At 41.7% G+C, this 11,294-nt stretch overlaps 1 protein-coding gene across 2 annotated transcripts in view; it reads left to right on the top strand.

The window, feature by feature from the left end:
* The first annotated feature begins 349 nt into the window (after positions 1-349).
* The window catches only part of CDC73 (cell division cycle 73), a 141,440-nt gene continuing 130,495 nt past the window's right edge, over positions 350-11,294 (top strand). Inside the window, exons 1-3 of one of the 2 annotated variants that reach the window (XM_017891600.1) lie at positions 350-876; positions 3,927-4,032; positions 9,128-9,197. In XM_017891600.1, coding sequence (XP_017747089.1) covers positions 746-876; positions 3,927-4,032; positions 9,128-9,197 — 307 coding nt within the window. In that variant the 5' untranslated portion in view covers positions 350-745. Of the gene's footprint in view, positions 877-3,926; positions 4,033-6,870; positions 6,976-9,127; positions 9,198-11,294 lie in introns of those variants that run through there. The other variant, XM_017891601.1, reaches the window with a different exon arrangement.

Genomic DNA, 11,294 nt, shown 5'->3' with positions numbered 1-11,294 from the left:
GTTTTTTTCCACATCAAAGGCAAACAACTCAACCCCCAACCCCAAGAACTCCATCCTTTCAAAAGGGCTTCTCCGGATCACTAAGTCCTAGAGGTCTTTGGCTAGGCCTGGGTCCGCTCTAGATAGGAAGGTGATTCTAGTGTTCCACAAATCCTTGCCAAATTCCATCCCGGCCAAAGCAGGGGCCCAGGAGCCTCTGGTCGCACCCGAGGCAGGTCGTTAAATACTCAGGGCACGTGCTGCGGATGGAAGTTCTGACCCACTGCTCAGGTACGCGCACACCTGTCGCCGCTGGGTGCGCGCCGCGGGGGACTGGGTACGTGCTCCGCGCGCGCGCGCCCGGCAAAGTTCCCCGTACGTGCGCCGTACGTGGGCGCGGTGCCCTAGCGCTCAGCGTTTCAGCGAGTGAGTGGGCTCCATGCCGAGTTGAGGTCTGGGAGGGGCACTTTTCCAGGCTGTCGCGGCTCCCCCTGGCGGCGGACGTGCCGCGCTGGAGGGGCGCAGTCAGGCGTTCTCCGCGGGCAGCCGGCGGCGGGGCCTTCCCTTATAGCGCGGGGTCCTCGGCGGCCTGGGTGGCTACTGCCCCTGCTGCTGTCGTAGGCGAGGACGGCTGTTAGTGCTGCTGCTGTTGGTTCGTCGCGGCGGCGAAGGAGGAGGAGGAAGAGGGCGAGGCGACAGGGGAAGAAGGAGGCAGGCGCGGCGGCAGTGGCGGCGCCCCGGGCCGGCGGAGGCGAGGGGGGTGAAGATGGCGGACGTGCTTAGCGTCTTGCGACAGTACAACATCCAGAAGAAGGAGATTGTGGTGAAGGGAGACGAAGTGATCTTCGGGGAGTTCTCCTGGCCCAAGAATGTGAAGACCAACTATGTAGTTTGGGGGTAAGTCCGGCATGGCTGTGCCAAGGGTGGCAGGGCAGAGTTGGGCGCCCCCAGGCGACCTCTTAACCCCTCCCCCCCGTTTCCCCTGGGGATGGGATAAAACGGGTGTTCGGGGAGAAAGTTTCTCTCTAGAGCAGAAGTTGCACTTTTAGGGTAAGGAAAGAAGGGGCGGAGCTCTAGAGCAGTTCATCTCTTTAAATTTTTGAGAAGCCCAAAGGAAAGGTACCGTGGGAGTTTCTGACTTTTACAGTTAATTTTTACCAATAGGTATCGTGTACCAGTGAAGTGTGGGGCTGGTGCACAAGGATACCTGAACATAGGTGCACAAAGGAGCACACCGTCTGGTGCCATAGTCGCCTCTTTTTGTTCTTTATATTTTCTCTCTTCCAGGCTTCTCCGCTGGTCCTTGCAACTCCTGGTTTATTTCATCTCCTTTAGTTGTTGGGGAGGGGGTTATTCCTGTAGAAGAGAGAAGGGAATCAACTCTAAAGTTAGGACCGGAAGGAAATTTGGTGAATTGGGAAAAGTCGCTAAAGTTTGTGTTAAAGAGGTCTTAAGGAGTTGGTGAAATGAGTGAGCTTTACAGATCTAAGAAATAGATGGTGCGTGTGATTTTCGAAAGTGTATTTTAAAGGGAAATGTTTTGGAATGTTGGTCCATGTGAAGTTTTAACAGTTTAAGTCATTCAGGAAAACTTATAGAGACGGGTCTAACAGTCATTAGGGGTCTTTTTAATGATGTCACTGTCATTGGTGCGCCGCTTGTAGAATTAGAACCTTGAGCTAGAACTTCCCTACTCATTTTGTTTCTTTGAATGGAAGCTTTATGAAGAGTCGATGAAAAACTAGGGAAATTTAGTTTGTTGGTTGGCATTTATTTATTTATTTATTTATTTTTGAGAGGGAGACTCGCTCCATCGCCCAGGCTGGAGTGCAGTGGCGTGATCTTGGTTCACTGCAACCTCCGCCTCCTGGCTTCAGGTGATTCTCTTACCTCAGCCTCCTGAGTAGCTGAGATTACAGGCCCCCGCCACCATGCCCTGCTAATTTTTGTATTTTAGTGGAGATGTGGTTTCACCATGTTGGTCAGGCAGGTCTCGAACTTCTGACCTTAAATGATCTGCCCGCCTCTGCTTCCCAAAGTGCTGGGATTACAGGCGTGAGCCACCGCGCCCTGCCTGTTGGTTGGTTTTAAATTTTTTTTGTCTTATGATTTAATTAGCTTTATAAAATGTTGATCAAATGACATTCTGAGTTTCTAGTGTTTTACCCTTTCAAATGATTTGCATAGATAGAATTACATTTGGTTGGATTTTTAATGAATTTTTTTTTTCTTTAAACAATGGCTTAAGGAGAACCTAGGGTGTGAAGTGGTTCAATCTGAGGATTAAAAAAATTCCTAAGACTCTGATTTCTACCTCAAAGGAGGTTAACTTAGTCTGAATAGAGGCGATTAAACAGATAAGTTGATGTGAAATGCCTTCTATAATAGTTTATGAAGATAGCAGTCATTTCTAGTTGGAGTTATTTAGGGAAGGTTCCATAGAATTGTCTTTGGCAAGTTCACATCCAACAAAGTTTTCTTGAATGATTGAATGAACACACAAATAAGCTTTAAAGAATAGATGGAAATTTTCTGGGTGAAATGATGCGTTAAGTCTTCCAAGATGAGTGAACTGTATGCTTAAAGGCATAAAGAACTGGAAAGTAAATGTGTTGACAGCAATTCAGTGAAGCCAGTGTAAAAGGAATGCTTAGTACAGTAGATTTTAAACTTTTTCAACAGTGAATCATACCAAGAAATTATTTTTATTTTCTATATGTGCACATACACACGTAAATATATACACATGTAAAACAGAAAGCAATGCTTACTCTTCTTATTGCATGCAGTGCATTTTATTATTTTTCTCTTCTATTCTGAAAATAGAAAAAATATGGTTGTTAACTGTGTATTGGGTTTCATAGTACAATAATTGATAGTGGTGTGTGGTTTGAAATACATTGGTTTAGAGAAAAAGTGGGACTAGAAGCTAGAAAAGTAGGTTTAGGGCTGATTATAGTGGGCCATATTCAGACGGATTCAAAGATACAGAAGGGGCAAATGTAGTAGGAAGGGTAGAATTGGAAAGCGGTATTATTGGTACCTGCGCTAGAGATCTTGCACCGTTAGTAGACTACATTGTTTTATCACAGGTAGAATAGCATTTTGGTTTTACATTATTGGTCTACTTTGAGGGATGCCCTAACAGTTATACCCCTGAAATTCAGTGTTGTGTTTACTGTAAGAATGTGAAGGATGTTGTTCAGCTGTATCTTATTTAGCAAGAGCCATGGGATAAATTTCTTTCACATTTAGCTCCAGTGATAATTGTGCTTCTTCTAAGCAGTTTAATTGTTTTCTCTTATGGATCCTCTTCAATATGGATCCGGTTAGATTTCTCTATTGATAAAGCCCAGAGCCTAATTTGGGCCTGATTCTAAAAAGTGTGTAGTACCTTAGAGTATGAATTTTTTTTTTTTTTTTTTTTTTTTTTTTTTTTTTTTGAGGTGGAGTCTCGCTCTGTCGCCTGGTCTGGAGTGCAGTGGCCAGATCTCAGCTCACTGCAAGCTCCGCCTCCCGGGTTTACGCCATTCTCCTGCCTCAGCCTCCCGAGTAGCTGGGACTACAGGCGCCCGCCACCTCGCCCGGCTAGTTTTTTTGTATTTTTTTAGTAGAGACGGGGTTTCACCGTGTTAGGCAGGATGGTCTCGATCTCCTGACCTCGTGATCCGCCCGTCTTGGCCTCCCAAAGTGCTGGGATTACAGGCTTGAGCCACCGCGCCCGGCCAGGGTATGAATTTTTTGTATTTTCCCTACTTCTTGCTTTTTGTCATTGCCTTCCTTTGTGTTTCTTTTGTGATCATGACAGTCTGTTCATTATTAGATTTTATACTTTTTTTGGTAGCTATGTTAAACTCTGTTAGATAGCAAAGTTGTGTAGATAAATGAATCCAGCCTGAAGAGTTGAATTAGAGTTGTGAGTAAAATCCTTGCCTTAATTATTTCAGGACTGGAAAGGAAGGCCAACCCAGAGAGTACTACACATTGGATTCCATTTTATTTCTACTTAATAATGTGCACCTTTCTCATCCTGTTTATGTCCGACGTGCAGCTGTAAGTAGAATTCATTTTACTTATCTATTTATTTATCAGTTTTATTTTTATTTATTTAAGAGACGGGGTCTAACCCTGTTGCCCAGGCTAGAGTGCAGTGGTGTGATCATAGCTCATTGCAGCCTTGAACTGCTGGGCTCAAGTGATCTTCCCACCTCAGCCTTCAAGTAGCCAGGACTGCAGGCCTGTACCACCATATCTGGCTAATTTTTTGTTGTTGTTGTTAAAGATGAGGGGTTCTTGCTGTGTGGCATAGGCTGATCTTGAACTCCTAGCCTCAGTGGATCCTCCTGCCTCAGCCTCCCAAAGTGCTGGAATTACTGGCATGAATCACTGTGCCTGGCCAATAATTTATTTTAATACTTTTTTTTTTTTTTTTTTTTTGAGATAGGGTCTGGCTCTGTTGCCTAAGCTGGGGTGCATTGGTATGATCTCGGCTTACTGCACCCTCCCCTTCTCGGGCTCAAGCCAGCCTCCTACCTCAGTCTCCTGAGAAACTGGGACTACAGGCATGGTACCATGTTGGGCTAGTTTTTATATTAACACTTTTTTTTTTTTTTGGCTTCATGGTAGTAGGTATCATTTGGAATGGATAGCTTCCTTCATGGGTTTCAAATCAAAAGAATGAAAGGTTTGTATGAATGTCTCCAGGAGAGTCAAAACTGGGCTACTGTGTGATTTACACAGACTTTTTAATCTGTGATATTTTTTCATGTAAAGTGTGGGTAATGTTTATAACGAAGGAAGTTTTAAAGGGATTTTTAGAGCCAGGCTTCTTAGTGCACACTGGTAATCCCAGCTGCTTGGGACTCTAAGGCGGTAGGGTTGCTTGAGCCTAGGAGATCAAGACCAGCCTGGGCAACATAGTGAGATGCCATCTCAAGAAAAAGAAAACCCAAATGCTAAAGGTATTTATAGAGATGTTTAGAAAAACTTTTAAGTGTGTGGAAGGACCCTGTTACTTCAGAACTCTAGTTTAATCTCAAGAAAACTTTTTTTTTGGTTGTAAGGATCAAGATTAGCAGACATTTAAAAAAATTCTTTCTTGATCAGTTTTGTGCACCTGTTTTAATACTCTGGAGAAGTTCATTTGTTTTTAGTTTTGCTTGCTTTCTCAGTGTTTGAAAATTTATTACTCAGAGGAAATCTTTGGAAACAACTTGAAAAGAACCGATTTCATAAACTATGATGATGAGATTCTTCATCTGTAGGGAAGTATCATTAAGACCTAAATTATAGCAGTATATTATAATTGATAAGTAAATAAGGTTCAGATTTATTTGGATAGGATAGCTGTATGACTTGGAAAAGTGCTATAATGCCCACATAAAATGGCTTAAAAGATATTTAATTTTTTTAAATGAGCTTTTCCCTCAGATTATTTTTGGTAGAGTTGAACATAAAATTTTTTTGAAGATATAATTGAAATAATTAAAAGTCTGCTTTTAATATTTGTTGCTTTTCCTAACTTACAAGTATATACTTAAAATTAAGTATGAAATGTATTTAACTGCTTTTTCCCATTTCTTATAGTTCTTAAAACAATTTTCTTAAACTTTTCTTATAGTTCTTAGAACAATTTTTTTAAACATCATTGTGTCTGTCATCACTGGAGCTGCTTTTTGAGTTACCTAACACAGTTGCTGGGTCACATTAAGCTGTGTGAAACTTAACTTTTATGACGCTAACCTCGCTCCCAACTAGAAATTTTAAGGTTTCTGGCTTATGTATCTTTCAAACAATAACTTGTTATTTGAAGCAACTAAAAGCTGGGTGTGGTGGTGCATGCCTGTAGTCCCAGCACTTTGGGAGGCTGAGGTGGGAGGATCACTTGAGCTCAGGAGTTCAAGACCAACCTGGGCGGCATAGGGAAACTTTGTCAAAACAAAAAATAAGAAAAAGTTAGTCAGGCGTGGTAGTGTGCACCTATACTCCCAGCTAACTACTCAAGGGGCTGAGGTGGGAGGCTCACTGGGCCCAGGAGGTCGAGGCTGCAGTAAGCCATGATTGTACCAATGCATCTATCCTGGGTGATAGAACAAGACTCTGTCTCAGGGAAAAAATGTGTGTGTATATGTGTATAGCAGTTGAGAAAGTATCCCGTCATTTAGTGGGCTTTGTATTAAACCATAAGGCTTCTGCTTTCCTGAGCAAGAAATATATCTTTATGTTACATATTAAAAAAAATGAAGTTAGAGTGGGACTACTTGGGAAATAATGGGAAAAAATAGCACCAGCTCCCTCTTTAAGATTATTTTAACTCAGATCTTTAAAAACTAAATTAGGTAGTTCTTACAGTGTTGTGTTGGATATAGTCATTCATTTTAGTATAACAAAGATTCAGATAGTTGGCTTAGATTTATAGATTCTGTTTTTGGGAAATGGTTGTACGTATAACTGATAGCTGTAATTGTTTCTGTGGACCTTGGGACCCTTGGTTGCTTAAGATTTAACTCTTATTTGTCTTAAGTATTCGCCAGATTGAAAGAGTAGGATTCTAAAATTCCAAAGTTCTGTGACGTTGAGATTGTTGTTTCCTAATTAGTTTGTATTATTTGCTGTTTTCTGTGTGCAGACCACTGTTTTTTTTTTTCCCCCCTGAGATGGAGTCTTGCTCTGTCACTCAGACTGGAGTGCAGTGGCATGATCTCGGCTCACTGCAACCTCCGCCTCCTGGGTTCGAGGGATTCTCCTGCCTCAGCCTCCCAAGTAGCTGGAATTACAGGCACACCCCACCATGCCCGGCTGATTTTTTTGTATTTTCAGTAGAGACGGGGTTTCACCGTGCTAGCCAGGATGGTCTTGATCTCCTGACCTCCTGATCCGCCCGCCTCGACCTCCCAAAGTGCTGGGATTACAGGCATGATCCACGTGAGCCACTGCGTCCGGCTGAGCAGACCACTCTTAAAACAGATATTCCTGATCCTTAGCTCCTACTTTAGTGTGAGTAGATGTAATCTTTTTCAGTGGACTGTAATGTGTACGTAACTCAATAGTGACCAAATGATGATGTAAGTTATTAGACTTAGAAACAGTAATTTAAAATTAACCCAAATCTTTTAGCTGTTCAGGATGTTCTATGTAGACTGGTTTATTTTTATTTTTATTTTTTTTTTGAGACAGAGTCTTGCTCTGTCACCCAGGCTGGAATGCAGTGGCAGGATCTTGGCTTGCCACAGCCTTGCCCTCCCGGGTTCAAGCTGTCTTCCTGCTTCAGCCTCCTGAGTAGCTGGGACTGCAGGCGCTTGCCACCATGCCTGGCTAACATGTTTTTGTAGAGATGGAGTTTCTCCGTGTTGCTGAGGCTGGTCTCTAATTCCTGGGCTTCAGCAGTCAACCTACCTTGACCTCCCAGAGTTTTAGGATTACAGGTATGAACCACCATGCCTGGCCTAGGCTGGTTTAAAAGAACACAAGCACAAGAAAACTCTGCACTCAAACTTTTGAACTCATAAGGAGAAACTAAAATTTAGCTTGACCTTTTAAAATAAAAGTTCATTTTAAGTGATTAAATACAGTTTATCTAAATCATTGAGGAGTCAGAGCAGAATGTTTGGTGCAGTGAAATATAGGAAGTTTTCAATATAAGCTCATTGATCAAAGATACTAAAGGTTCTTGTTGTTACTTCATTGTTACACATATAAAGTGACAAGGGATTTACACTGGAATCTCTCAGCTATCAATTTTTCTTGCACTATTTGTTTCTGTTTGAGACTGGGTCTTGCCTCAGTCTCCCAAGTAGCTGGGATTATAGGTGCCTGCCATCACGCCTGGCTAATTTTTGTATTTTTGTATTTTTTTTTTGAGACAGAGTCTCACTCTGTCACCCAGACCGGAGTACAGTGGCACAATCTCAGCTCACTGCAACCTCTGCTGCCCAGATGCAAGCAATTCTCCTGCCTCAGCCTCCCGAGTAGCTGGGACTACAGGTGCCCACCACCGCGCCTGGCTAATTTTTATAGTTTTAGTAGAGATGGGGTTTTACCATCTTGCTCATGCTGGGCTTGAACTCCTCACCTCGTTTTTCCACTCGCCTCGACCTTCCAAAGTGCTGGAATTACAGGTGTGAGCCACTGCGCCTGGCCTTATTTTTGTATTTGTAGTAGAGATGAGGTTTCACCATGTTGGCCAGGCTGGTCTTGAACTCCTGACCTCAAGTGATCCGCCCGCCTCTGCCTCCCACAGTGCTGGGATTACAGGTGTGGGCCACCGTGCCGAGCTGTTGCTTTATTTATAATAATTATCTTCTGTATATCTTCCTGGAATTTAATAAATAAGTTTATTTATTTATTTATTTAGAGACGGAATCTTGCTCTGTTGCCCAGGCCGGAGTGCAGTGGCACAATCTCGGCTCACTGAAACCCCCGCCTTCCGGGTTCCAGTGATTCTCCTGCCTCAGCTTCCCGAGTAGCTGGGATTACAAGCTTGCGCCACCACTTCCAGCTAATTTTTGTCTTTTTAGTAGAGACGATGTTTTGCCATGTTGGCCAGGCTGGTCTTGAACTCCTGACCTCAGGTGATCCACCCGCCTCGGCCTCCCAAAGTGCTGGGATTACAGGCGTGAGCCACCACACCCAGCCAAGAAAATTATTAAAAGTAACATGTTTAATAAATTTTCAGGATTCTTATTAGGTTCTTTTAGCCTAGTCATTTCTTTTTTTTTTTTTTGAGATGGAGTCTTGCTCTGTCGCCCAGGCTGGAGTGCAGTGGCCGGATCTCAGCTCACTGCAAGCTCCGCCTCCCGGGTTTACGCCATTCTCCTGCCTCAGCCTCCCAAGTAGCTGGGACTACAGGCGTCTGCCACCTCGCCCGGCTAGTTTTTTGTATTTTTTAGTAGACATGTGGTTTCACCGTGTTAGCCAGGATGGTCTTGATCTCCTGAGCTCGTGATCCGCCCGTCTTGGCCTCCCAAAGTGCTGGGATTACAGGCTTGAGCCACCGCGCCCCACCAGCCTAATCATTTTTTACAAATGTGATTTAAAATATATTTTATCAAGATATGTTGGAATAAAATTCAGACATTATGTGTTAGTATTTATTAAATTGTGTATCATTATTATTCATTTCATATCTCATTTAAAATTTTGGCTTTAGACTGAAAATATTCCTGTGGTTAGAAGACCCGATCGAAAAGATCTACTTGGATATCTCAATGGTGAAGCGTGTGAGTACTTTTTAAATTGTTCCCACTTTTAAACAGACATTGTTTCTTTTTTCCCCTATGAAATAATGAGTAGTGGGAAGCGAATTTGTATTTCCACTAAAAAATTAACCTACCTTCATTTTTGTCCATGTGCTCTTCTCTTTTTTATACAGTGAATGCACTGTCTTTGCTCTTAAGGCCAGTCACCCCTTCCTTGTGTGTGGATTCCATCTCCTTTCACAGTCTCAAAGACTTTGTCTTCATAAGTTGTTTTTCTCTTACATCATCAGTTTTCTACTTTCTTCTGAATCATTCCCTTTTAGAATACCTACAGTACGATTTCATGTTTAAAAATGTTTTTGATCCCACATTCCTACTGTTTACTGCTTCGTTTATCTTCTCCCTGATACTGTAAAATTCTTTGCAAGGGGTCGTGTGGTATCACTGCTTCTTCTTAACCTTTGTTTCTTTCTTGAAGCCACTCTAGTCTGGCCTTAATCCTTACCATCCCACTAAAATCACTCCTTGTAAGGTCAACACTGATTTAAGGATTGCTACATCCTTTGGTCTCTCGTACCATACTTGACCTCTCAACAGCATTTGATACTGTTGACCACTCATTTTTGAAAGCCTTTCTTCATTTGGCATTTGGAACGCCAGACTCTTGGTTCTCTTCCTAGTCATTGTTCCCCTCTCAGTTTATTTTGGTTACTTCTGTACCTGACTTCTAATTCTTGAAGTTTCCAAGACTTGATCTTTTTTTTCTCTTTTCTTTTACCCTTATTCTCTAGGTGATCTCTTTCTGTTTTATGCCTTAGATATCATATATAAGCTGATAAAATTCCAAGTTTTTTTCAGCATTGACTTCTTCCAGGGCACCAGATTTATAAATTTACTGTGAACATGTTTCCTTGGTTGTTGAATAGGCATCTGCAATTTAACATATTGAAACTGGAATGGCTGATTCCCTCATTCCCTTCTGCCCTGACACAGAACAAAAACAAGTCTGCTCTTTCCTCAGTGTTCCCACTTTAGTAAGGGGTAGTGGTACCCTATTCCTGCAGTTGCTTAGGCCAGAACTCTGGTGAAATCTTTGTCACATCTCACTTCCATTCTATCAACAAGTTGTTTTTTTCTCTCTTTAAAAGTATGACAGTTTCTTACCATTCTACCCACCCTATTTCATCCTTCCTTTTTAGATTATTATATAGCTTCCTCACAGGTCCCCACTCTTTTTTTTCCTATAGTGTAGTCTTAGCAGTAAAGAGTGTCCTGCTTTTGAAAAAGTATATAAACTTGATTGTGTCACTCACCTGTGGCTTCCCATCACTCTTAGAATAAAACTCATACTTGTTACCCTGGCAGTGATCTTACCTCTGCCTAAATCTCTGTGACTTCATCTTCTACCAGTCTTCTTTTGCTCATAACAGTCAGTCTTTTTTATCTTTTAGCTATGCCAATCTTAGCGCCTTTGCACTTTCTCTTCTATCTTGAGTTCTCGTTCTCTGCATTATCACATGGTTCACTTCCTTACTATTTCTTTTAGATTTGTGCTCAAGTGTTTTTCTAAATGTTGTTCCATCAGAGAACACTTCTCTGACTACTCTAAAATATAGTATTTCTTTCCCCTTCTGTGGTTTTATGTAGTGCCATCCTAATTTATTTTTCATCAAATCTGATACATGGACCTGAAATTATATGTCTGTTTATGTACATAGTGTCTATCTTTCCCATTAGAAGGTAAATTCTAAGGGGACAGACAGTCATTTGTCTTGTTAAAATCCCAGCATTTAGAATAGTGGTGCATACTAGGTTCTTAGTAAATGAATAATTATTAATTTACTCTCTTACAGAGTACAAATACATTGGTATAATAGAACTGTTGGGTCTGTCTTTGCTGAGTGTGGAGTGTAGTACCTTTAAGTCATTAATAACTGGCTTGTCATGTATGGCTTTAAGCAGTAAGATTGATTTCCACAGAGAATCTTGTGTATAATGGAAAGATCATCATTAGGAATGCTTTCTTCCTATGCTATCCTCATTCAATAAGGACTTATTACATGCTTATTCTTTTTTTTTTTTTTTTTTTTTTTTTTTTTTTTTTTTTTTTTTTTTTTT

Source organism: Rhinopithecus bieti, unplaced genomic scaffold (assembly GCF_001698545.2).
Source record: "Rhinopithecus bieti isolate Rb0 unplaced genomic scaffold, ASM169854v2 scaffold_20206, whole genome shotgun sequence".
NCBI lineage: Eukaryota > Metazoa > Chordata > Mammalia > Primates > Cercopithecidae > Rhinopithecus > Rhinopithecus bieti.
This window is presented reverse-complemented; position numbering and strand designations above follow the sequence as displayed.